General features: G+C 41.6%; 1 protein-coding gene across 5 annotated transcripts in view; it reads right to left on the reverse strand.

Moving 5' to 3' along the window:
• Positions 1 to 3,226: 3,226 nt before the first annotated feature.
• chd2 (chromodomain helicase DNA binding protein 2) overlaps positions 3,227 to 26,686 on the reverse strand; it is a 32,651-nt gene continuing 9,191 nt past the window's right edge. For 3 of the 5 annotated variants that reach the window (XM_039001253.1, XM_039001251.1, XM_039001252.1), the window contains 36 exons: positions 23,158 to 23,383; positions 22,516 to 22,602; positions 22,203 to 22,264; positions 21,397 to 21,516; positions 19,207 to 19,389; positions 18,988 to 19,121; positions 18,332 to 18,557; positions 18,132 to 18,232; positions 17,890 to 17,931; positions 16,447 to 16,628; positions 16,162 to 16,286; positions 15,760 to 15,976; positions 13,996 to 14,085; positions 13,610 to 13,800; positions 13,287 to 13,475; positions 12,996 to 13,155; positions 12,603 to 12,755; positions 12,033 to 12,104; positions 11,120 to 11,269; positions 10,737 to 10,885; positions 10,532 to 10,628; positions 10,299 to 10,391; positions 9,996 to 10,169; positions 9,232 to 9,401; positions 8,961 to 9,142; positions 8,694 to 8,832; positions 8,366 to 8,516; positions 8,133 to 8,249; positions 7,887 to 8,009; positions 7,564 to 7,704; positions 7,183 to 7,296; positions 6,764 to 6,942; positions 6,136 to 6,235; positions 5,809 to 6,013; positions 5,421 to 5,682; positions 3,227 to 5,277 (listed from right to left, as the gene is read on the reverse strand). In XM_039001253.1, the coding sequence (XP_038857181.1) occupies positions 4,977 to 5,277; positions 5,421 to 5,682; positions 5,809 to 6,013; positions 6,136 to 6,235; positions 6,764 to 6,942; positions 7,183 to 7,296; positions 7,564 to 7,704; positions 7,887 to 8,009; positions 8,133 to 8,249; positions 8,366 to 8,516; positions 8,694 to 8,832; positions 8,961 to 9,142; positions 9,232 to 9,401; positions 9,996 to 10,169; positions 10,299 to 10,391; positions 10,532 to 10,628; positions 10,737 to 10,885; positions 11,120 to 11,269; positions 12,033 to 12,104; positions 12,603 to 12,755; positions 12,996 to 13,155; positions 13,287 to 13,475; positions 13,610 to 13,800; positions 13,996 to 14,085; positions 15,760 to 15,976; positions 16,162 to 16,286; positions 16,447 to 16,628; positions 17,890 to 17,931; positions 18,132 to 18,232; positions 18,332 to 18,557; positions 18,988 to 19,121; positions 19,207 to 19,389; positions 21,397 to 21,516; positions 22,203 to 22,264; positions 22,516 to 22,602; positions 23,158 to 23,383 (5,407 nt within the window). In that variant the 3' untranslated portion in view covers positions 3,227 to 4,976. The remainder of the gene's footprint in view (positions 5,278 to 5,420; positions 5,683 to 5,808; positions 6,014 to 6,135; positions 6,236 to 6,763; positions 6,943 to 7,182; positions 7,297 to 7,563; positions 7,705 to 7,886; positions 8,010 to 8,132; positions 8,250 to 8,365; positions 8,517 to 8,693; positions 8,833 to 8,960; positions 9,143 to 9,231; positions 9,402 to 9,995; positions 10,170 to 10,298; positions 10,392 to 10,531; positions 10,629 to 10,736; positions 10,886 to 11,119; positions 11,270 to 12,032; positions 12,105 to 12,602; positions 12,756 to 12,995; positions 13,156 to 13,286; positions 13,476 to 13,609; positions 13,801 to 13,995; positions 14,086 to 15,759; positions 15,977 to 16,161; positions 16,287 to 16,446; positions 16,629 to 17,889; positions 17,932 to 18,131; positions 18,233 to 18,331; positions 18,558 to 18,987; positions 19,122 to 19,206; positions 19,390 to 21,396; positions 21,517 to 22,202; positions 22,265 to 22,515; positions 22,603 to 23,157; positions 23,384 to 26,686) is intronic. The other 2 variants (XM_039001254.1, XM_039001255.1) reach the window with 2 other exon arrangements.

Raw genomic sequence — 26,686 nt, forward strand, 5'->3', positions numbered from 1 at the left:
AGTATATTAAACACATACGTTTAGACTTTTCCTCAAGTAGTATTTTACTGGGGGACTTTTACTTGAGTCATTTTCTATTAAGGTATCTTTACTTTTATTCAAGTATGATATTTGAGTACTTTTCCACCACTGATTCCATTCCAGCCATTACAATGAGCTCGTGCTCCTCCCACCAGCCTCCACTGATCTACAGTACCATTTTGATGTGTTGCAGTTTCCCCATTGCATTGTCTGTGTAATTATTTCATTCACTAGTAAGCCTAAGGGCTCGTTTAAATTCGTACAGAGGAAGTTCAGCGAAATTGAAAGGTAATTTCTGATTGAGCCGACACATGCAGCGTTTATCGTGAATGCAGTCTCCGCGAGCCAGGAACCTTGCCTTTAAATGTCAATCATGCTATAGCGCTGAACTTCCACGATACAGATTTAATCAAGTTGTAAATCTTGAGGCTGAGGTACTAATACTTCAAAGGCATGTTATATGAAGAAGACATTGAACCTTTCATTCTGGTTGGATCTTTATTTTGCATTATTTGTTGTATACCCAAGTAAGGATAAAACCTTGTCAGACGATTTGCTTTGGGTTTTTTTTCGATTTCATCTCGGTTGAATATTTTGGGGTTTTACCTTCCTAGTCCCTTAGCACTCATCTATTAAAAAACTTAACAAGGTAATATATCCTTACACTGAAGTATTTGCCCTAACTACTGCTATGGGAGCATGTGCAGTTTGTTCTTAGTCTGGCCTAAAAAGATGATCAAAGAAACAAAAATGATTGTAACACTGAATCTTGTGTTTATAGATGTAATTTGTATTGTGAGTTTGATATATGGTTCTACATGTGTGATTGTATATATGTTTGTGTTGTTGAATTGCTAAAATATTGTATTATCTGTTGTGTTGAATTTATCACTACAGTTTTGTATATGAGAAAAGGTTTGTTGAATGTGACCTTTTTTTATTTAAAAAGGATTTAGTGAAAACGTGAACATTACAAAGCTGTTGGGTTGTCAGGGCCTAGTTTTCAGCTATCAATTAATGGCATGAATCCTATACTGGTTACTATAGTTTCAGAGCATTCCTTTACCTGCTCAGGAGCAGACAAGTTAACCTTGATTCCATCCACCTAGATATCTACAAAGGGAATACAAGAAAGTTTGTTTGGTGTTCATGTCTTTAATTTTAAAGCACTTTATGTTTTTTCACTTGGCTCTTACTTGGTTTGAACTTGATTGTGAATAGAGGTTGTCAGACTTGTAACGGTAGAGAAATATGGAATAAAAAAAACCATGTCCGATTGGGAGAAGCCAGAAAGATCAAATTGTGTATGTAGGACAAAAGCGGTGCCACACAAACTGTTTATACTGTAAAGTATTTATTAAATAAAAGAGACAGCACCCAAAGTTAACCTCTTTTTGTTTCATTGTGATAATGACATTCTTGATTCCCAGTGCTGTTGCATTCAGTGCCTTGATTTGCTTAGTTACACTGCCCCCTGGTGTAAGCGTTTTAATGGTATGAATACATTTGAACTGCTCCGGGGAGTCCTGACATATCATACAAAACAAGCATCTCGATAGTAATCCAGGTGTTAGCCATGGATGTTCATATTAGCAGATACAGTGCATTCTGGAAGTATTCAGACCCCTTCACTTTGTTACAGCCTTGTTCTAAAATTGATTAAATAAAACATTTCCTCAATCTACACACAATACCCTATAATGAAAAACAGAACAGGTTTAGACATTTGCAAATGTATTAAAAATAGAAACCTTATCTGAATAACTATTCAGACCTTTGCTATGAGACTCGAAATTGAGCTCAGGTGCATCCTGTTTCCATAACTTGAGTCCACCTGAGGGAAATTCAATTGATTGGACATGATTTGGAAAGGCACACAACTGTCTATATAATGTTTCACAGTTGACAGTGCAAAAACCTAACCATGAGGTCGAAGGAATTATCCGTAGAGCTCTAAGACAGGATTGTGTCGATGCACAGATCTGGGGACGGGTAACAAAACATTTCTGCAGCATTGAAGGTCCCCAAGAGCACAGTGACTTCCATTCTTAAATGGAAGAAGTTTGGAACCACCAAGACTCTACCTAGAGCTGACCACTGGGCCAAACTGAGCAATAGGGGGAGAAAGGCCTTGGTCAGGGAGGTGACCAACAACCTGATGGTCACTGTGACAGAGCTCCAGTTCCTCTGTGGAGATGGAGACCCTTCCAGAATGACAACTGTCTCAGCAGCGGTCCACCAGTCAGGCCTTTATCGTAGAGTGGCCAGACAGAAGCCTCTCCTCAGTAAAAGGCAGGACAGTCCTTTAGGTGCCAAGCGGGCTCTCAGACCATGAGAAAGTAGATTCTGGTCTGATTTGAACTATTTGGCCTGGATACCAAGCATCAGGTCTGGAGGAAACCAGGCATCACTCATCACCTGGCCAATACCATCCCTACGGTAAAGCATGCTGGTGTTAGTATCATGCTGTGGGGATGATTTTCAGCGGTAGGGACTGGGAGACTAGTCAGGATTGAGGGAAAGATGGAGAAAAGTACAGAGATCCTTGATGAAAACCTCTCCAGAGCAATCAGGACCTAAAACTTGGGCAAAGGTTCACCTTCCAACAGGACAACGACCCTAAGTACACAGCCAAGACGATGCAGGAGTGGCTTCAGGACAAGTCTCAATGTACTTGTGGCCCAGCCAGAGCCCGGACTTGAACTCGATCGAACATCTCTGGAGAGACGCTCCCCATCCAACCTGACAGAGCTTGAGAGGATCTGCAGAGAAGAATGGGGAAAAATTCCCTAAATACAGTTGTGCCAAGCTTGTAGCGTCATACCCAAGAAGACTCCAGGCAGCCAAAGGTGCATCAACAAAGTACTGAGTAAAGGGTCTGAATACTTATGTAAATGCCATTTTTGTAAAAAAATTATACATTTGCTAAAATTTCTAAAAAACAGTTTTTGCTTTGTTATTATGGGGTATTGTGTGTCGATTGACGGAAAAAACAATTTAATCCATTTTAGAATAAGGCTGTAACCGAACAAAATGTGGGAAAAGTGAAGGGGTCTGAATGCTTTCTGAATGCACTGTAAATGTTGTGGGAAGGGTCAAGATTCCCAATGACATTAATAGTATTCACAAAGCAATTAACCTTTATCATAATCAGATTGATTGTTGGTCTTATACTTTACTAGATTAATAAACAAGTGACGATGCATTTCATAATGTAGGAAAGTTTAATACATATGTCTATTAACATTTTTACAGTAGATTTCATGTGAAGAGTGGCTTTCACAAATATAAATTATTTCGGCTTGTTTTCAAGAGGACAGGTCCAGGGACTGTAGCGTGGAGAAAATGAAGGAAGGCGGTGTTGGTTGACTATTCCTTGTAACAGATCTACCCACAGAGGACATAATACACAGATTCACCTGTGTAATGCTGTTTATCCTTTTCCCAATAACTTGTGGGGAGTTACAGAAGATGACAAACTAAACAATTTGTTCCCACCTCCAGTCTTCACTTAACAAGCGTTCCACAATCATCCATTGAGAACAGTCTCAAAACATGACTGTTTAATACTGCATCATTGCTGTAGTTGAGTACACTAATGTACATGAACCCATATACAGTATGAAAATATACACAAAAATAAGGCACAAATGGGAGAAGCACACCAAAACACCAGAAATCATAAGAACCAGAGCAGGGCCAGTCTCTGGTTTGGCACTGAACCAGATTGACCAATAACAGCTTGTCATCAACCACATTCGTAAACACTCAAATGTCCCTTTGAAAATTTACCAGAAGTTAGTTACATTGCTGTCGCTGGGAATCAAACAATCTTTTAACTTTAGAGAAAGAGAAAATGATTTCCAGTCTTCTCAAACATTGTTCAATACTTTTATGGGTGGAATAAAGCAGTAGAGTGCAGTACTTCTAGTGCAATGTAAGATGCAAAAGTACCATTCATACATAAGACACAGAAATATGGTTGAAATAGCTTCATTCTTTGCACATCTACAAATAAATGTTATTAGGGATATTAGGCTTAAACATTGTCATAGTGTTCTTCTGAACCTTTGCACAAGGAATTACCTTAAATACTGCTTAGAAAGTTGTCCTTTCATTAGGTCCTCAACTTATCAGCGAGTAAGTGGTTTTTATCAACTTAAAGAAACTTGCAATGATGAATGTCTTTACAGAAGAATGATTATCAACAGTAATGAGAAATTCTCATTAAAACCTTTTTAAATAGTCATTCTGAGGACTAGGTACTGGCAAGCTGACTAACTTACTATTCTCCACTTCAATTTAAACATAAGGATGCACTCCCATTTGGATTTGGGGAAGAAGGTGCATCTCTTTATGAAATGATAGTTGTACGACCATCTCAACATTAAGAGTCATAAACATTTGAAGGTGAGGGTGACATGATAAATATGACATTTTTACAGAAACATTTCCTATGGACATCATAATGGCATAAAGCTAAACACAAAAAAGAAAATCAAAGTCATGGTTCCTTTGGGAATAATCCCATACCTCTAACAGTCAAAAAGGCCAAATACTGTAGGCACTTTTATGTTCCAAGATCAGTCAACATCAACCTTTTAGGCATTGTAAGCTTTCCCCAGATAATAGTCCATGGGACTAGTGATCCACAGGCATTTTACAGACTCATCACTAACACAGACTGATCACCTGTCATTTCATCTAAAAAAAAACAAACATCTGTAATAGATTTCAATATGGGCACAGACAGTTCACTACCACAGTCACACCTGGAGGAGGGGTTTGGAGTTTGGTGTTTGCTAGTAAATAGAGTATTTGCGACTGAGTGTGTGTCCGGCCAAGCAAACCAGTGAGTCTAGCCAGCTCAGACCTGTCTTTCAGCAGCATGTGGAGTTCACACTGTGTTCATCACCTGAACAAAATACACTCATATTGTCCTTCAGCGGCAGTCCTCATGTCTTCCTGTTGTTCCAGTTTAAATCAGCCGCAGCTGCTTTCTGCTCTGCAGTCCGCTCTACAGTTGGCGAGCGCGAGTCCTGGGGGGACTTCTGCGCCTGTGGGGAGCGTGGGTCCAGCAGGGGGGGGGGTTTGTTGTCTGGATAGGGCCGGGTAAAGTGTTCTGGCCCTGCTGGCCCCGGGGGCCCCCTATGCTCTGGCATCCTCACCCTGAAGTCCTGGGGATGGCCTCCACTCCCCCTGAAGTCTTGGGGAGGACGGAAGTCATCGCCGCGTCTCCGCTTTGAGTCTGGATGTCTGGAGCGAGAGGGATGATGTCTTTCAGAGCTTACTACTACAGAGCTACAAGCTATCACAACTCATATGGTTTTAGCATTACATTCCAATACTGACAAATACAAATCTCTACATTATTGTGTTTGAAAAGGCCTAATTCTCACCTGTCGTAATAGGCACGACGGTCCCTGTGTTCTCTGTCGCTGTCATACTGGTCATACGGCCTCTTCCGAGGGGAGCTGCTGCTGCCGCCACTACGGTAACTACTAGAGCTGCTGCGGTAGGAGTCTTCACGCGGACGACGGTCGCCATAGTGATGGTCCTTATACCGATGGGCGTCATATGGATGATGCCGCTCGTTTTGCCAGGGCTGGTTGCTATTTCCAGGGTAGTTGTATTTACGATCTCTCTGCCAATCTCCTCGATCTTTTATAATGAGATAAAATAGTGTCCCATGAGGTGTCGTGCTCATAAAAAATTTGATAGAAATCCACACAAGTGCTGCAAAGTTGTAGAATTGTGCATACTTCATACAAAATAAACAACTCTTACCATCATTTCCAAAGTGTCGCTTGTTGGACTGGTTGTAGCTTTCTCTGTGGGGACCATGGGGGGACGTTGGAGAGGGGTGGGGCATGCCTGGATGAGACTTGGACGATGGCTGGGTGCCGGTGGAGTCTCGACTGGAACCAGACGCCTCTGCTCGGAAAGACTTCTTCCTGCCTGACGGGTCATCCCCCTTTTTTCTATGCTCCTTCTGAAAATTAGCAAAGGGCAATGGAAGGGTTAAGCAGAGGGCCAAGCAATATTAAGGTTTGTCTGATTGTACTTGTTACAGAAGCCTGTGAGTTTTCATACTAGGAGAAGAGACCAGCTCACCTCCTCCTCCCGAGACCGCTTCTTCTGAGCCATCTTGTACAGCTTGTGAAGCTTCCTCGCTCCAAATTCTGTGAACTTAGACACAAAAATCCAGAGGTTCCTGCCAAACAAAGAGACATCTTGGTAAGTCATGTTAAGTGACAGACAAGAGTTACCCTTAATATGGAGAACTATTTTAATGAAACTCAATGGCATCAGAATTAAAAACATAGATTGACCTAAATGACCAAGGAGTTCGTTTCATAATCAAACCTTCAGTGCATACAGTGTACAAAACATTAGGAACACCTGTTCTTTCCATGACAGACTGACCAGGTGAAAGCTATGAACCCTTATTGATGTCACCTGGTTAAATCCACTTCAAATCAGTGTATATGAAAGGGAGGAGAAAGGTTAAAAAAACGCTCAACTGTTTCCCATGTGTATCAAGAATGGTCCACCACCCAAATGACATCAAGCCAACTTGACAACTGTGGGAAGCATTGAAGTCAACATGGGCCAACATCCCTGTGGAATGATTTCAACACCTTGTAGAGTCCATACAAAAAAGGATGCAACTCAATATTAGAAAGATGTTCCTAATGTTTTGTACACTCAGTTTATAACTTATGGTTGGCTGAGGGCTTACCGACGCCATGTTTTGACATGCTCTGGGTCGCTGTAGGCTTTAAGGCACTCAGTGATGCGGTCTCCTATCTTCAGCAGGCAGGTGCGTGTGTGTTGGAGCTGCTCCTGAACAGACAGGCCCTCGTCAGGCTTATCCAGCTGTTTTAGGGCCTTCTTCACTGGCCTCATGCGCTCCTTACACTGGACAGACACACACAGACACAGTTTACTCCGCTAAGTACAAGAGAGCGCCAAGCCAAAGATGAACCATGTTTCAATTACCCTCAGCTGTAACAGAACATCTATTATGTTTGACATATTAAATGCCTTATTAACACCTACATTAGTCTTCAATGTAGTTAATATGTTTCCTTATCCTGTCCATGCCGGTGGGTAACTAGCATGGCCATGCTCTAGTTGTGACAGTGTGCAATAACTCACTATGCTGAAGTTCTCCTGGTCCAGCTCATCGTCCTCCTCTCCGATGGGAACAGGGTCACTCCCAGCAGTAATGTGGACCGGCCCCTGGGGCTTCTTCCCTTTAGCTCCTTTAGCCTGACACAGACAAACAAACAGACACACCACCAAGCAGGTTAACACAGATCTCCATACAAACACCTGCACAGTGACACTATTCCCCCCAGTGATCCAGGAGCAATCCTATAACCTAATCTGTACACCCCATCTTCCTCCTACATCCACCACCAACAACACAGACAAAGCTAAATGTTCCCCCATTTGTTCGGAAACAGAAAATGTTAGTGGGTGTGAAATTGCAAACTACCGCAGCACAATGCATAAAGTTTGCCACTGCCAAAGTACCTTTTCTTTTTTTGGCTTCGGACGTTTTTTGTCTTTGTCCGTGTCCTTCTCTTTTTTAGGAGTTCCGTGTTTTTCTTTGTTCTCTTTGTTATCCTTTTTCTTCTGCCTCTTCTTTGTGGGAGTTTTTTCAGTCCCGTCATCCTGGTTAAATAAAGAACACAGAACGGTAATAAGTAAACTAGTTCTGGTGGACTACCAACAAAGACTGCATCACATTTCCCTTGTTTTCTCTATCCCGGTATTCTGTAACCAACAGGAAACTCCCCTGTGAAAAGACTGGTGGTTGATAGGCAGGTAGAGCTGGGTGTTTTGAGATGACTTACTCTCACCTCCCCTTCCTCTGAGGGGTTGTCTGACATGTGGGGGGAGGAGATGTCATTGCCCTGTTCATCTTTAGGGGCCTTGTTCTCTTTCTTCACCCGAGGCTTCCTCTTCTTCACTTTGGCCTGGGGGGGAGAGATATGATGAGCCAAGGGGGTATATACTGTGCAGAAACCAATACCAGACAAACTGTACATTTATTATTTAAGAGAGGTCCTGTTAAACAGAGCAGCCATGTCTTTTCTAACCTCCTCCTTAGTAACATCTTTACAGTCCGCTTCTTTCTTCAGCATCTTCAGAAGGTAGTCTGATCTGGCCTGCAACTGCTTCCCTTGAGGTTTCTTCTCTGGGTCATCGGGGAGAATCTGTGCATATAGAATACAATTTGTTACCAGGAGCCAATCTAACGCACAGCTTTATAGTTTCATCGAGTTCCACAGCTTTCTGAGAACATTTTTTATTCTGACATTCTGATGGTTACCTTGTCTGCGAGTTTGAGATCCGGGTCGGTCTTCATCAGATCCCAGTTGCCGTAGCCATGCTCATAGACCCCCAGCAACAGTTGAGTGTCATCCTGCAGATCCCAGTCCACGTCAAAGTGAGGCACCTTCACTCTGCAGGTCAGTTGGAACCTGTGGCGGGAAGAGGAGGAGAGGTGGTCAAACCCTCTGCTACTGCAGCCCATCATGACAATGCCCTGGTGTCTGCATCAGTTGTTACCGCTTTGACCCACATCTGTTATAGTAATATTTATTGTCATCTGATAAAATGTTTCACAGGCCTCAAATATATCTACAATGGTAACTTACTGGTTTCTCTCAGCAGGATTGGCTGGTACAGCTTTGTGCAGTGGCTCAAACTCCTCCTCGTGCTGAATGATGGACTTGGCATTGACCTGCACTCCTGAGATCTTGATGTTAATACCTCTGCGCTTCCCAGGACCTTTGGCTAAAGAAACCGGGTATACTGGAGTCAAAACATTAGAACACACATTCTAAGCCCTGATTCCTAAAAATCTGAATCAGATGGCCGTCAGACAGACAGGCAGGCCGTCGGCAGCAGTCAGACACACTCACCTTCACTGGGATTCTCTCTGAGGTGCTCTTCATGCTCTTGGACAGCCGTCACACAGCTGCTATGGATCAGCTCTCCCAGTCTCTTCAGGTCTGCCTGGGATTTGTCCACCAGCTCTGAGTCCCGGGCAATGCCCTCCAGCCTTTCAAGCGGAGCTCCAAATTTCTTATAAGCCTTGATGAACCTGGTGAAGGAAAGAGTAAAACATGAACTAAGTGTTTAATGAAACACTGAGAAACTATTCAGTCTAAATGGCCAAAGAGACCTACAAACCTGCGGATCTCTGCATCAGTAAAACCCTCCACGTTGTTCTTGCGGGCTCTGGGCCTGCCTCTCCTCTTTGGCTTCTTGTCATCGCCGCTGTCGTCCGTCTCGCTCTCAGAGCCCGAGGAGCGGTGCTTCAGCTTGGAGCCAACGTCACTGTCACTGTCGTTGGCTTGGGCCTGCAATTGATAGACACAATACAACCTTCAGACACAACAAGCAAAACCTATTTCCTACTGATTGTAATTGCCCAATGCCCTTTTGAGTTATGAATACTGAAATGTTTAAGGATGTTTGTTTTCTCTACTATAATATTAAGTAAAATCAAGAGAAAATCTAATCAATAATTATAATTGAATCACACCAATGAATAATTTTGAGGTGACTCTTCCATGCATTTCATGAATTTAGATAACCTTCAACAGCATAGGATATTATCTGTGTGATATAAATACCCACTGCTGCATCACAAGGGACAACGCTGCTATAAGCCCTAATGATTCATTAAGGAAGCTTCTCATGCAGTAGATTCACATACACAGGCAGTGGAATCACCAGGGATTCACCTACACCGTGAGGCAGTAAACACCTCATTACCACCCCATCAGACCCCCGACAGAGACCAGGAGAGGATGAAAGTAAACAGTTCAGCAGCACACACACTCCCTGGGGGAGCCCCTTCACACACAGCCACCTGAGCTGCACCATGGAGTAGTCACATCTCTGTCATGCTCCAGAGATCTAACGTGAGATGTGTGTTCTCTCCTGTATACCCTCTTATTGGAGCTCCTGCTTCTAGGCAGCATGTAGATGTCCTCCATCTCCTTCTGCTTCTGCTCCTCCTCCAGCCTCCGCCGCTGGTCCTCCGGGATGATGTCGTCCCAGTCAGGCACCATCCGCTCCACCATCTCTGGAGCACTCTCCTCCATGTTGGAGAAGTTGGCCACCTGGAGGGAGACACACATGTACTGTGTGAGACTGGGAATACTATTCTATCTTTAGTTAGAATAGTAGCTAAAGGTATTCCGAGAAGTATTGTGAAAAGCAGGCTGAGAGTTGTATCAACTTCTAGGTACCTTGAACTGAGAGAGAAGCTCATCTGTGGCACTTGATCCCTGGTCGCTTTCTCTGGTTTCAGCCAACCGCAAGATCTCATCAATATCCATCTCCTGCAAGGGTGAATAGAGAAAGGTACAATGTAAATTACAAGGAACACAGACATTCTGCAAATGTGGAAGTTTGAAAATCGATCACTCATACAACAACTTTCAACAGAGTACATAATCAATAGAAATGTGTGTCTGTGTACCGTAGGTTCAGTCTCCTCTCCTTCTGCCTCTTTGAACAGATCTTCAGCTCCAAACTTCAGAATGGCAGTCAGCTCATCTTTATTGAATGGGTTGGAGCTGTGAAAAGATGTTGATGTTAAGTTAAGAACCTGAGGGACCTCATGTTTTAAGTCAAACCAAAATATCACTCAAAGACTAGTAGACCGCATGGTGAAGTTTCCTCACTTTGAATTTCCGGAGTTGTTATCCAATACAGTTCGACCAGTGGTGTCCATTCTCTGAATTACAAGATGGTCCAAAACCATCTTCTTCTTGGCTCTCTCAATAATGTCCTCCTCCACAGATCCCTTTGTGACCAAGCGATATATATTCACCTGTTCAGAAATACAAGAAAGGAGACATTTAAACGTCTCACTTACAAAGTTGGAAGACAAACATTTTCCATGATGGCTCTGCCAAAGAAAACGTATGCCAAACTGATTACTAACTTCCTACTGTACCTCACAGGTTTTATTCATTAGGATCAAGTCACCAGAATAAGACCAACAATCGTGTGCTTAGCTAAACCTTCCCTCAATACTTAGGACAGTGGGTCTAGTTGTAGATACCTGCTTCTTCTGGCCAATCCTGTGAGCCCTGGCCTGAGCCTGCAGGTCATTCTGAGGGTTCCAGTCAGAGTCAAAGATGACCACAGTGTCTGCAGAGGCAAGGTTGATACCCAAACCTCCAGCTCTTGTGGATAGCAGGAAACAGAAGTCCTGGACAGAGAGGGGGAGATTATTATTCTCAAAACAAATCACATAGTGCACCATTCCAAACCTGCTGAACATCACAGGTGAAGGGACGAAATGCCTGAAGTAGAGAACATGTCAAGTGTGATAACCGTTCTTTTTGCTTTTATGTTGTGGGTTCACACTTTATTTGGATATTCCCATATAGATGATCCACAGATGGTCATATATCAACAAACGACCTATTGATAAGAAACCGCTTGCTAAGGTTACAGTAAGGGTTAGGTTTAGAACAAGTGTTAGGATAAGGGTTAAGATTTGAGCTAGGGTTAGTTGAAATGTTGTTGACAGTTATTTAACATCTACAAATCATCTACTTGGGACGATCCAAATAAAGTGTTACCTGATGTGGTAAAACACACCAGGTAACAGTCACGGCCATTTTGTTTTTACTTGGTTGAGCTACGCTATCACAGATCAGTAAATGTGTCTTGCTAAGTTGACCTCAAAAGAATATGATAACTTCTGATGAAAATAAATCTTAACACTAGATGAAACAATGTACTGGCTGTCATGTTAATCATGTTAATGTATGGTATCACTATGGTTATCTTCACGGTAGATACGTCGCCTGACGCACAAACATCAACATTCGCTGAGTAAGTGAAATGCATACCAACTGAGTTCCGACGCAGATTCAGGGCTGACAGACACTTCAAATATCAACGCCTCGAATGTCCAGACCTGCCATCTGCAATAGCTAAAACATAGTATAGTATAGATGACATACCTCAGAGCCTTCAGCATTAAAGTGGTCAAGTGCTTGTTTTCGTATTTCTCCCTTTATGGAGCCATCCAGGCGCTGAGAAGAGAGGGAAGGAGAGTTTTCAGGCCTTGGAACCTTGCCTGAACTCCAACCCCTAAGATCCCACTTGGGAATGCTCAGCTATACATGGCATTATATGATCCATCAGGCAAGCAGCATATTGTCAAAGAGAATTACAGCAGTAAAACTATGTCTAGTTATTTACCTGTGCTAAGACCCAGTAGTCACTCTGGCTCTGGGGACAGGCCAGTCCCCATCAAAAATAACTTGAGGATAAAAATAACTATGCCAGAGCATGTTTGCGGCAACACTGACACATGAGTCGGTTAATATCTGAGTGGACTCCAACACTGCTCCAATATCTCAACAGCTACTGAAAACACCCTCACTAAGTCACCATAATAAAGATGTATTAACATTTAATGGAGATGTAAGAGAACAAGGACAAGTCTTGCAGAATAAAAGAACAGCAGGTACACTACTGAAGGTTTGGACCTGCTGCCTTGCCATCCCCTGGGCTGTGTTATACCCTACCTGGAATGGGTAGCGCTTCAGGGCCAGGTACTCAGCCAGGATGTCCAACATGCGCACCATCTGGGAGAAGATGAGGACTCTGTTGCCCCTGTCCCGAAGTCTGGTCAGTAGCTTGTCCAGAAGAACCAGCTTCCCACTGCCCCTCACCAACGCCTTAGATACGCAAAAGGTCAACGGTCAAACATATGGAAATTAACATCTCTTCTCCACCCTCTAACAAACCGATACATTAGTGTGGCTACATGTAATCATGCTCTGCTGCCATTTTAACCAATGAGGGTATTTCTAAATGTTCAAAACAGCAAAAGTAGAGATAGTCCACTGTATTATCACATGGACATAACACATCTTTTACCATAATGCACTGAGCTGAGCTCTTCTTGCTAGTCCTACCTGCAGGTGCTCCTGTGGAGTGTCACACTCTTCCTCAGGCTGTTTGATGAGGAAACCATGGTTAGTGCACTTCTTCAGCTCCATGACGATGTTGAGGAAGCCAGAGGAGCTGCCTCGGGTGCCTTTCTGCAGGGCTCTGAAGTTCCTGGTCAGAATCCACCTGAAACAAGCACCAAAACACGCCACCAGTTAACTTCAGGGACAAGGAGTAAGACCTTAGATACTGCTCAAATCATCTGTCCAGACAGGCAGACATGGATAGACAGAAGCGCTACATATGAGGGAACGTACTTGTAGTACTGCTTCTGCACAGCAGACATGTCCACACGGAGGATCTGTTCTACCTTGGCAGGCAGGGATTTCTCCACATCCTTCTTTACACGCCTCAGGAGGAAGGGCTCAAGGACTTTGTGGAGGCTCTGGTAGCCATTGTCAGTCCCTTTACCATGCTCACTTTCAAAATCTTCCCAATTTTCAAACCTTCAGAGGGGGAAAGTACAATTGCATCGGGATAAGAACACTGTAAATGAATACAAATGCACAGGTTGCTCTTCTCAAAGTCCACATTTGCCAAAATATACATGATGTATTTTATAGAGAGGAGAAGTACATACTTGTCAGGCATGAGGAAGTGCAGAAGGGACCACAGCTCTTTGAGAGAGTTCTGCAGTGGTGTCCCTGTGATAAGAAGTCTGTGGTTGGACCGGAACTCGATCAGGGTTTTGTACAACAGGGAGTCGTCATTCTTTAGCCTGTGAGCTTCGTCCACACCCAAGAAAGCCCAGTTTATGTTCCCCAACACCCCCTATGGACAGACCACACACATTGAGTGAGTGGAGAGTTGTATTCAATCAAACAATTAATGTTTCCTTTGTCTTTTTTTTTTTTTTTTTAATAATCAACTAAATGTGTACTATTTTGGCCAGTACAAATCGAAGCCAATTCAGTTTATCGAAATACATCCGTCTGAAAATACTTCCAAGAAATACAGATGCCTTACCTTGTCTTTCAGTAGAATTTCATACGTGGTTATAAGTGCATTGAACTTTATTCTCTTCGTCTGATGGCATACCCACTCATAGTCACGGATCTGTACAACACAAAAGCAAAGCAGAGGGGCGGCAGGTAGCCTAGTAGTTAGAGCGTTGGGCCAGTAACCGAAAGGTAGCTAGATCGAATCCCCGAGCTGACAAGGTAAAAATCTATCATTCTGCCCCTGAACAAGGCACTTAACCCACAAATAATTGTTTTTAACTTCTCTAGGAGAGGGGGCGACATTTTCACTTTTGGATGAATTGGTGCCCAAATTGAACGGCCTCGTACTCTGTCCTAGATCATATGATATGCATATTATTATTACTATTGGATAGAAAACACTCTGAAGTTTCTAAAACGGTTTGAATTATATCTGAGTAAAACAGAACTCATATGGCAGGCAAACTTCCAAACAGGAAGTGAAAATTCTGAAATGGGTCGCTGTGAAAGTCATCGCCTATTCAATTCTCCTATATTTATGGATCTGTATGCACTTCATACACCTTCCACTAGATGTCAACAGGCAGTAGAACGTGGAATGAAGCGTCTAGCTTGATGTGGGACCGGATGAGAGCCATTGGAGTGACTGGTCAGGCAGATTGCCAGTTCTTGGTCACGCACACTGGGCATGTGATGTCCTTCTCTGCCATGGGTTATATAGACATGAAGAAATGCTCAGTTTGGGACGTTATTGGATATATATGAGAAAAACATCCTGAAGATTGATTCTCAACTGAGTTTGACCAGTTTATTCGATTTGTAAAATCACTTTTTGAAGTTTTCGTTCATTAGCGTAAATTTGTATGGACACGTGAACTACACATGCTAGCCAAAGTTGCTAATTCGACAGAAGTAATGGACATTATAAAACAAAACAACGATTTATTGTGGAACTAGGATTCCTGGCACTGCATTCTGATGAAAGTTCAAAGGTAAGGGAATATTTATGATGTAATTTCGTATTTCTGTTGACTCCAACATGGCGGAGAATGGCTGAGCGCCGTCTCAGATTATTGCATGGGATGCTTTTTACTAAAGTTATTTTTTAAATCTAACACAGCGGTTGCATTAAGAACCAGTGTATCTTTAATTATATGTAAAACATGTATCTTTCATCAAAGTTTTATGATGAGTATTTCTGTATTTCACGTTGCTCTCTGTAATTATTCTGGCTATTTTGGAGCCATTTCTGAACATGGCGCCAATGTAAAACCACGATTTGTGGCTATAAATATGCACATTATCGGAAAAAAAACATAAATGTATTGTATAACATGATGTCATATGACTGTCATCTGATGAAGATGTTCAAAGGTTAGTGATTAATTTTATCTCTATTTGTGGGTTTTGTGAAAGCTATCTTTGCAGTGAAAAAATGGCTGTGTTTTTTGGATATGGTGGTGATCTAACATAAATATATGTTGTGTTTTCGCTGTAAAACATTTTAAAAATCGGACATGTTGGCTGGATTCACAAGATGTTTATCTTTCATTTGCTGTATTGGACTTGTGATTTCATGATATTATATTATTTACCTGTGGCGCTATGCTAGGCTAGTCAGCGTTTCTGATGACAATGATCCCGGATCCGGGATGGGTGGTTCAGAGTTAACTGACTTGCCTAGTTAAATAAAGGTTAAATAAAAAATTAAAGAGGGGGATATTCATTTTTGGTTGGCAACAAGACTACAACGCTTCTTTCGAGTTTTGTAAAGAGGGGATTTCCGTACCGATTTCCTGCTCATCACGTCTCCCAAGTAGACCACCACGTTCATATCGGGGGCCCAGGTGTCAAACTCTCTCTGCCAGGAGGTGAGGGTGGATAGGGGTACCACCACCAGGGAGGGCCCATACAGCTGGTGCTGGTGGAACATGTAGGACAGGAACGAGATGGTCTGGATGGTTTTCCCCAGACCCATCTCATCAGCCAGGATCACACTATTGCACCTGAAAAACACAGAACATGGAGTCTTATTAGGGTTACATTGATGCTAAAATGACCTACTAACTATCTAATTCCAGGTAATTAACAGTACACCTCAGTACAGTATCAGTACATCCAGTAAATACAATGATTTAAACCTTAATAATCTCTACTGTTTCTCTAGTGTCCCTCGTGACTTGATGTGTACCTGCACCAGGAGTGAGCCAGCCAGTTCAGTCCATCTAACTGGTAATCTCTCAGCTGCAGGTTCTCATCCCCAATGTACGATGGCTGGTTCTTTAGTGCAACAAATCTGGGCCTCTGTTTCAACACCTGAAATTAGAGATAGAAAATCACTGCACTGTTCTGAAATTACCATAGCTATATATTGTACATTTTTGTGTTCTAGCTGATATTAGTAAACATTTAAATAAAACAATTGTGATGAGTATTGATGTGCAATCTATCTAGTCGGGACACTTTCCTCACTCACTTTGCAGTCTTTGGAGGGGACTGTTTTACTGGAGTTCCTGTTGGTGAAGCTGTCTATACAGTGCTGGAACTTCTTCCCCAGCAGAGATCCATCCTCCCAGCTGCACTCTGAATAAGGCAGGCCCATCCACTTACACAGGTACTCTGGCTCATTGGAAGAAGCACCATTCTTGTGGCTGTGAGCTGGTGTACAGTGAAAACAACATCTTCAGCGGAAACATTTTCAGAACGATTTAATCAAAATGTGCTTAGTATGATAATGAAGATGCACTACATGACCAAACGTATGTGGACACCTGCTCGTCAAACATCTCATTCCAAAATCATGGGCATTAATATGGAGTTGGCGCCATCTTTGTTGCTATAACAGCCTCCACTCTTCTGGGAAGGCTTTCCACTAGATGTTGGAACATTGCTGTGGGGACTTGCTTCCATTCAACCACAAGAGCATTAGTGAGGTCGGGCACTGATGTTGGGCAATTATGCCTGGCTCGCAGTCAGCGTTCCAATTCATCCCAAAGGTGTTCAATGGGGTTGAGCTCAGGGCTCTGTGCTAGCCAGTCGGATCTCAACAAACCATTTCTGGACCTCACTTTGTGCACAGACAGGGGCATTGTCATGCTTAAACAGGAAAGGGCCTTCCCCAAACTGTTGCCACAAAGTTGGAGTCACAGAATCGTCTAGAATGTCATTGTATGCTGTAGCGTTAAATTGGCACTATGCAGTCGGGCACGTAGCATTCTCCTGGCATCCGCCAAACCCAGATTCGTCCGTCGGTCTAACAGATGGTGAAGCGTGATTCATCACTCCAGAGAATGCGTTTCCACTGCTCCAGAGTCCAATGGCGGTGAGCTTTACACCACTCCAGCCAACGTTTGGCATTGCGCATTGTGATCTTAGGCTTGTGTGCGGCTGCCCGGCCATGGAAACCCATTTCATGAAGGTCCAGACGAACAGTTCTTGTGCTGACGTTGCTTCCAGAGGCAGTTTGGAACTTGGTAGTGAGTGTTGCAACCGAGGACAGATGATTTTTACACGCTATGCGCTTCAGCACCTCCGTTCTGTGAACTTGAGTGGCCTACCACTTCGCGGCTGAGCCGTTGTTGCTCCTAGACGTTTCCACTTCACAATAACAGCACTTACAATTGACCGGGACAGCTCTAGCAGGGCAGAAATTTGATGAATTAACTTGTTGGAAAGGAGGCCTCCTTTGACGGTGCCACATTGAAAGTCACCGAGCTCTTCAGTAAGGCCATTCTACTGCCAATGTTTGTCTATGGAGATTGCATAGCTGTGTGCTCGAATGTATACACCTGTCAGCAATGGGTGTGGCTGAAATAGCAGAATCCACTCATTTTAACGGGTGTCCACATACATATAGTATGTATAGTACATATAGTATATATAGTGTATGATAATGTTGGTGATGACATGAGGGACTTACAGGGGAAATCCGAGAGTCCCTGTGTCTTTCCGGTTTTAGTCGCTGAAAAAACAAAACATCTCAAATTACATTCCCCAAATAGCCATGATTGTTGATTACACTAATTCTGTAAACATATTATAAAGTGTGAAGAAAGAAGGTAAGTCTGTTGTAATAATCACAATTTTGTCAAATATATTTTCATCGATGAACCATTGCTGCTAGTCAATGAAGGCACATTTCAAAGGAGTTTAGTTTCTTACCAATGACTCTCTCCAGAATATGGAACTGCTTATTTAAATCAGTGGTTAGCTCTTGCTGGCAGTTGTAATATTCTGAATCCTCAGGGGATGCTTTGCTCAACCTATGGAAGATAATCAGTGTCAATAAGTAAAAGAACACAACACTGAAAGGTAAAACTTCAATTGTAGCTACTTTACATGTGTACAAAACAAGCCCTCACCAAGCATTGAGCTCATCGTTCTTCTTCTTGAAGTTGTCTAGTTTCTTGAGTCCCTTGACCTTCTGTTGAGTGAGGGAGTCGATGCTCTCCCAGGTGTTGTGGATGTAGGACCAGCCTTTCCACTTGATCAGGTAATGGGTCTCTCCCTCATCCTTCTCTGGGTCAAAGTCGGCTCCTGGGTCCCCATTTTCCTCCACAGCATACTGGGTAGTGGAAGCCCCACAGGCTAAAATGGATACACACAAAATTCGGATATTAATATTTTCAATATCTGAATATTATTCAGTTTAGATTCCTAACCAGGAGGCAGCCGCTAATAAACAGATGCCTTGTCTAGCATGGTAATATGAGCACCTCGGTTACTGTCTCTTTCAACACCAGAGGGTACTATAAAGCAGGATCAATTAGTTATCCAGCTAACTTTGATAAAAAAACACAAAAAATGTATATTCTGGTTTATTAAAAAAGAGAAACTTAGATAGGAGTTTTCATTTGTTGAATCAATTAGACCATGCCCATTTCAAGCCTATCAGAATATTTAGTCAAGTTATCTGGCTAACTCCTTGATCCTGCTTTGTAGTAAACCCTACTGCTGGCAATGTCTATCTAGATGGGTTAACACAATACAGGTGAGATACTAAGTGAGGATGCATCACCTCCTTTTTTGCCTGTCCTGGTATCCATGATCTTCTCAATGGTCTCGCTGTCATCTTCCGGCTCCACCTCAGCTCCCTCCATCTCTATCAGGTCGTCAGAGTCTGTCTCAAAGTCATTTTGGTCCTCCTTGTAACTGGAACAAACCAACACAATGCATGTCATGCACGGTAAACAATTTCCTTCATATTTTATATTGAACAAGTGAAACATTGACATACCTGACTTTAGCAGACACCCTTCGCCGGGTTTGTCTCTTTGGGGTATCTTCATCATCATCATCATCATCATCATCCTCCTCCTCCTCCTCATCATCATCTTCCTCCACAGATGACTCTTGTTTCCTGGTTTTCCTTCCCTTTGGAGGCTGCTGTTTTTTGACTGTAGATGATTTGTTCTGTGGTCTGTAAAATATTGAGTCAAATACACACATATACCACTTCTAACCTCTCTGCAAGACAGAGGAAAACTAGTAAGTAGGCTAACAGCTCTAGCTGACTATAATCACTCCTAACAATCTGACTCACACCAATGGCCTTGAGACAGCTTTCAACCCTCCGACCTCAGCAATATTAATAATTTATTGTTGATAGGCTTACAGGTGAATTTCTTAATTAAATGTCTTTAGAATACCAAGTGATCAATGGGGGGGAGAATCCTAAAGCCAACCCACAAAAGAAAAAAAAACAAGACACTACAAAAATATTTAATGTACAGTGCATTCGGAAAGTCAGATCCCTCAACTTTTTCCACATTTTATTACGTTACAGCCTTATTCTAAAATTGAGGCGAAAAAACAATTTAATCAATCTACACACAATACCTCAGTGACAAAGCAAAAACAAATTTAGACATTTTTGCAAATGTATTACATTTACATAAGTATTCAGACCCTTTAGTCAGTACTTTGTTGAAGCACATTTGGCAGCGATTACAGCATCGAGTCTTCTTGGGTATGACACTACAAGCTTGGCCCACATGTATTTGTGGAGTTTCTACCCTTCTTCTCTGCAGATACTCTCAAGCTCTATCAGGTTGGATGGGGAGCGTTGCATCAAATCTATCTTCAAGTCTCTCTTCGAACCCCAGTCTGAGGTTGTGAGCACTCTGGAGCAGGGTTTCATCAAGGATCTCTCTGTACTTTGCTCCGTTCATCTTTGCCTCGATCTTGACTAGTCTTCCAGTCCCTGCCGCTGAAAAATATCCCCACACCATGATACTGCTACCACCATGCTTTGTCGTAGGTATGGTGGCAGGTTTCCTCTAGACGTGACGCTTGGCATTCAGGCCAAAGAGTTCAATCTTGGTTTCATCAGACCAAAAAATATTGTTTCTCATGGTCTTAGAGTTTTTTGGTGCCTTTTGGCAAACTCCAAGCGAGCTGTCATGTGCCTTTTACTGAAGAGGGGCTTCCGTCTGGCCACTAAAGGCCTGACTGGTAGAGTGCTGCTGAGATGGTTGTCCTTCTGGAAGGGTCTCCCATCTCCACAGAGGAACTCTGGAGCTCTGTCAGAGTGACCATCGGGGTCCTGGTAATCTCCCTGACCAAGGCCCTTCGCCACCGATTGCACAGTTTGGCCGGGAGGCCAGCTCTTGGTGGTTCCAAACATCTTCCATTTAAGAATGATGGAGGCCACTGTTCTGTCTTGGAGTTCAAGGGACAATTCCTTCGAACTCATGGCTTTGTTTTTGCTCTGATATGCACTGTCAACTGTGGGACCTTATATAGACAGGTGTGTGCCTTTCCAAATCATGTCCAATCAATTGAATTTACCACAGGTACAAACATCTCAAGGATGGATCAATGGGAACAGGATGCACCTGAGCTCAATTTCGAGTTTCATAGCAAAGGGTCTAAATGTATTTTTAATACATTTCTAAAAACCTGTTTTTGCTTTGTCATTGTTAGGTATTGTGTGTAGATTGCTGAGAAAAATGTTTTATTTAATCAATTTTAGAATAAAGCAGTAGCATAACAAAATGTGTAAAAAGTAAAGGGGTCTGAATACTTTCCGAAGGCACTGTAGCTGATAATGTTAGCGAGCCTTCATCAGAACGTCATTTTGGTTGACTTTAGGATTTTTAACTGTTCTTTTTTTGGTCATCCTTCTGAGTCTAAATGCAAATATTCACTGCAATATAACAATATAGAATAGTACAATGCATATCATAGTTGATACAACATTAAATGCACAATAATAAATAATACACAGAAGAACATTTTGAACAATTATCAGATTGGAATTGACAGATTTCATATTTTGTATGTGACTGAAGGCTAAAAAGAAACCCGGTCATACAGCACTTTCAAAGCCAAAAAAGCACTACAATAGCCAGTTTCTGATCACACACAATGGACATGAAAGTGGACAGATTAGCTGTCTGAAGGCCAGGCTTCACTACACCCTTACCTTCTAGCAGGAAGTCGTCTGGATCTAACTTTTCTCTCTTCCTGCTCACTGTCTGCACTGCTGGCATCCTCCTCATCATCATCATCATCATCATCCGATTCATCACTTTTCCAGGTATTTCTTACAACACAGAAATACCACAAGTTCACCCTTTGGGTTTATTAATGCTCTACACCGGGCTTAGGGTGCTCTGGTTAGCCAGATTTGATCAGATAACTAAACATAAAGTAAAGTTCTGAAGACCACCTCAGTCTTGCTGTCTGAATCTCCTAATGAGCCACTTTAGACAAGCACAAACATCCACATATGCATGAAAATGGCAAGGACAGAATCCAGAAAATTATTGGAAAGAATAATGACAAATACAAACGCCACTGAATTGAAAGATCAAACCAAATATATGTCTTGCACTTAGATCCAGATTGTCATGGGATACTATGGCTATATGTTCAAGATATCAAGCAAGAATGTGATCCAAGGTTATGGAAGAGAGTCTAATTGGATGGCAGAAAGTGCATTTTGGAAGCAAAAAAACAACATGGATTGCCAGTAATGCAAACATGTGCTACAGATAACGAACGTCATCTATGGCATTTGTCTGTTTTACTAACCCATTTACAATTGATTTGACAAGTAGACCTAAGTCATGATTCAAATTATTCTACAAATAGCCTAACTTTGAGCAAAACTTGGCACAACATAGTAAATTCATCCCATGACATGATAGATTTAAGTGGATAAGAATAAATCAAAATCAAGAAGAAAATAAAACTGAAAAGTACAAATCTAATAATCTCAATACTCACTCTTTCTTCTTCTGTCTTGGTGCTTTTCTTTTAGGACTTTCACCTTCGGAGTCACTGCTACCCTGCAAGTGTGTTGAAATTGATTACATCTCAATGAGAGTTTAGGCTTTGCCATAAGGGGTTGCAGCTAAATTGACCGAGACACCAATAAATCCACATGACATACACTAGATGGTGAAGATTCTGCATATGAAAACCCCTTTGGGGAAAATTGACATTTTCAGTGGGGTCGGACTTTCAGTACGTGGAAGTCTTTTTTTTTTGGCATTTCCATTCAGCAGTATTTCAGTAGATTTCATGTTGCACTTCTTACCCCAGCTCCAATATTGAGACGAGCAGGTTCTTGTCTACTGCGATTTGATCGCCTGACCCCATAGACATCTGGATGCTCTTCCCACATCTGGAATCAAATACCAAATTGGATCATTGCATCCTTTCCATTTTCAGTCTCCAACACAATTGAGACAGGACTCCCTTTCTAAATTTGCAGTGTCCATGCATAAAAGCTGTTGTGTAACTGATGGCGCGATATATCCCAGAGCCGACATGGTGAAAAATCTGTTGATGTGCCCTTGTGGGCACTTAACCCTAATTGCTCCTGAATCTGAACGGAATATGAAGACGCTCTGAATAAGTGTCTGCTAAATGACTAAAATGTAAATACAATACATGTCTTCTTCTGGCCTGGTATAGAAAATCTGATTTACAATCTAGAAACCATCAGGCAAATAATCATCAGGTAAATAATGGTATAACCAAATATGGGGAAAGTAGGATACCAAGTCAGTGGTTCAACTATATGCATTCAACTTAAATGGTGCTTATATATATATATTTGCATAGACCACAGACTTGGCATTGGGCTTCAATTTATTTCCAACGCTGCAACGGCCTTTCAGACCTACATAATATAACTCAAGCAAACTAGTTTGCAGTACAGGCCTTGCTTGTTTACCTTCTTCACATCTGACAGATTGTCTTTCTTTTTAACTGGTTGTCTGTCCTTGACCTCTGCCGAGGCCTGCTGGGATTCACTCTCAGACCCGGACTGGCTCCCAGATTCAGAAGAGCTGTTGGACTCTCCTGAGTGGTGCAATCTTCTCCTCTCCCTGCCCTGCTCACTCTCCGACTGACTCCCAGACTCCAACCCAGAGTGGTTCGATTCTTCTGAGGCCGAATTGCTATAGCATCAAAAATTTGGAATTTCAGTCTAAAACATTACCACATTTACTTAATATCATCCTTTTATAGTGCTGTACTTTCATTTGGTAAGCTATGCAAAGATGTCCCTTTTCAATAACAAGCCCATTTTATGAACGGTTTCTCCAATCTCCCACCTACTGTTGTCAAACACTGATTTGGCTCAACAAATTAAGATCATTTTATTATTCAAAATTGTACACAAAGGCCAAAGGAAATTTGACTTCCGCTTTATCCTAACACCTCTAAAAGACACACATACAGGTTGGAGCAGGGGGCTGCCACACTGGGCACCCATGGAGCCGTTGTTGTGGGGTGTTAAACACCTTGCTCAAGGGCACAATAGCAGCCAATGTCATCTAGGATTTGTGTGTAGGAAGTTTTAAGAGGCTTATTTCACAAAGTACAAAAAGTTGGAGAATGTGTAACATGTTTTCTAAGTGAATGGAGTTCCCGTAGTGCTGAAAAGACTACACACAAAATGCTAATGCCTTTAGGTGGAAAGGAAACATCATTACATCCCCATAGTGTGCTCAGATTAACTTTGTCATAACAAGACCACTCTCCATGCCAATCCAATCCTCTTAAAACAGATCTTTAAAAATACTTCCATAACAACATGCAGGAGAAATTGCTGAAAGCCACACAAGTGCTTCTCAATCTGGGATGTGTTTAATGTCCATACTATTATTGTCATGTTGAAAAATCTTTTCACAGTATTTAAAAAGTTGCCCACACTAAAAATATCTTTGCATTCATTCAATTCCTAACATAGCCTACAAACTTTCACAAATAACCATCACTGTTTTAAAACAATAGAGGGCGCCAAATAAGTCCTATGGTTGCCAGTGCCACATCAGTACATACATAGGGCCAACAGTGACTCCACCAAACATGAAGCTCCTACTGAGATTCTATCCAACAACCAATTATAACATCTAGACCTGAAGTAATATTCACCCCAAGAGCACATCATATATTTTTGTCAATGCAAACATTAGGCTACATTTAACTAATGTATGTAAATCATGACAGAAAAAACGAACAAAAAATGCCATATTCATACTGTACTTTACCGTGAAAATGTTACATGCAACTAAAAAAAGATTAGAAGAAATGTCAACATTATTCAATTTAAATGTAATGTCTTTATTTAATGAAACCAGAACACATTAAATCACTAACATTTATTTATTAAACTGTAATTCTTACATAATAAACCCAGCAAATTAGAGTGTAAACCTGTCTATGCCCCATACTAACATGGAATGTGCAATACCTTGAACAGACTACAGGGGGTACCCACATCAGCATTATTCCATTTTCAAAATAGATCATATCCACAGTCAGCCTACCTTAAAATGGTTAAAACATGGAGCAGGCTGCTACAATAGAACAAAAACAATCCTTCATTTGTAGCCATGCTTTATTACCTATGTGTAGTCACTGATGACAGTATTTATGCATATAACTACAGCTATTCTATTAGTACATAGATGTATATTTTCAAATAAAATAGAAAATCTAACTGATTAAATGTTTATATAACTATTCAGTTAAGAAAAATTAAGATATATTTCTTATTGTGATATCAAAAGCTAATGAATTGTGATAAAGTTATTGTAATTTATTGACAAGTCAGTCACACCCAGTGACAAATGCTCAAACCCCCATGAGCAAGTGACTCCCTTCATTGAGTGTGAGGTTAGACATAGGCGGGACAAAAAACTGAAGTCAATGATTACAGGCTGGTGGGTTGCTGGGTGAGGAATGAGCCAATCCCAGCTCAAAATAAAAGCCTATGACCTTTGAAACACTTCCTGTTCCCCTTTCCTGTAGTTCTGAGCACACTTTTAATACAGAAAGTACAAAACAAGAGCCATTTTGTGAATTAAAAGTGGACTCCACTTCATGTCCTGTATTTCAAAAGAATATTTATTAGAGTGATCTGCTCTCTGTGTCTTTTGCTTACATGTGCTTGAAAAGTAGTCCCCTATCAGGACGAGCAGTCAAAAGTGTGGTAGAGGATTAATATTTTGAGGGACAGACTTTGGATAAAATGTGCATGGTTATTAAAATGGCTGCCAATAGGATAGCAAATGCACTACACAGCCTTTAATTGTGTGACAATGTCTTCATGTCATGTATGTGACCCATTATCAATTTAATTAAGGGCTATGGGCAGTTAAGCTGAAACATTTGCATGGTTTAACAATCTAAAACCAATGCAATACTTCTCTCTTGAAGAGAAACCCAAACAGGCCTGCAGTTGTAGTAGTCATGTAGGCCTATGGTAAGAAATGTAAGCCATGTAATAGGTGACAACATGTTGGCCCCATCAGGCTTTAATTACGATATCCAGTCACCAATTATACATAGGCCGACATAAGACAGTTACTTCCATGACTGAATTCTAAAACTATCAGAGATGTAAGAGGTGTAAGCAATGTGCACTTACCACCCCCCATAGAATGAAATGATTTCACTATGATGGATAAGAAGATATTATGTTCCACTCAAGATTACCATGATTTTGCAAGCAAGAATGGTTATTTGACATAAGTATGCCTCAAAATAACCTGAGCACATGTATAACTTTTTATTGATTATAATAAATTACATTGTTTCGTGTTCCAACACAAACAGATAATACATTTCAATCATTTGAATCCCAACTTTTGTATTATTTTACAAATAAAAGTATAATCTAAATCACTAAAGTTGTTGAGACCATGAAAACATCTGCAATACATGACATTTACCATCCTGGCACTTAGCTATTAGCCTATTCCATGGTATCAGAATATAAGCCCCTCTTAGTCACAAATACAGGCACAGCTGAATAAAGGGCTACTGTGCATTGAGGACATCACTCAATTGAATCAGCTGTCCTATCAAATCTGAAAATGTAGCCTAATAGAAAAGCCTAATCTAAAACTTTTGAGTGAACACCAAATCTGTGCAAAATGTAGTATGCCAATGGTTAGTCTGATTTGTGTACCAGTGAAGAGCACTTCAGAAAGAGCCACATCAATGCCAATAACCCCTCTGAAATTGTTCTCTGAATGACATCGGAATGCATACTTTTTCAGTATATACACACACCTTACCTAATAACTATTTCAAATGGCTATCCATAAAACATGTAAAAGTTAAATACATTTACAAGAGGACTGACTATCAGTGAAGCCGTTTTCAAATAGGCATACAATAATAGAGGCTCCCTTTCTTATGGACAGAAGCCTGTAACAAATGAAGTTGTAACTGGAGACAAAATATCCAGG

Source organism: Salvelinus namaycush, chromosome 9 (genome assembly GCF_016432855.1).
Source record: "Salvelinus namaycush isolate Seneca chromosome 9, SaNama_1.0, whole genome shotgun sequence".
NCBI classification, from domain to species: domain Eukaryota; kingdom Metazoa; phylum Chordata; class Actinopteri; order Salmoniformes; family Salmonidae; genus Salvelinus; species Salvelinus namaycush.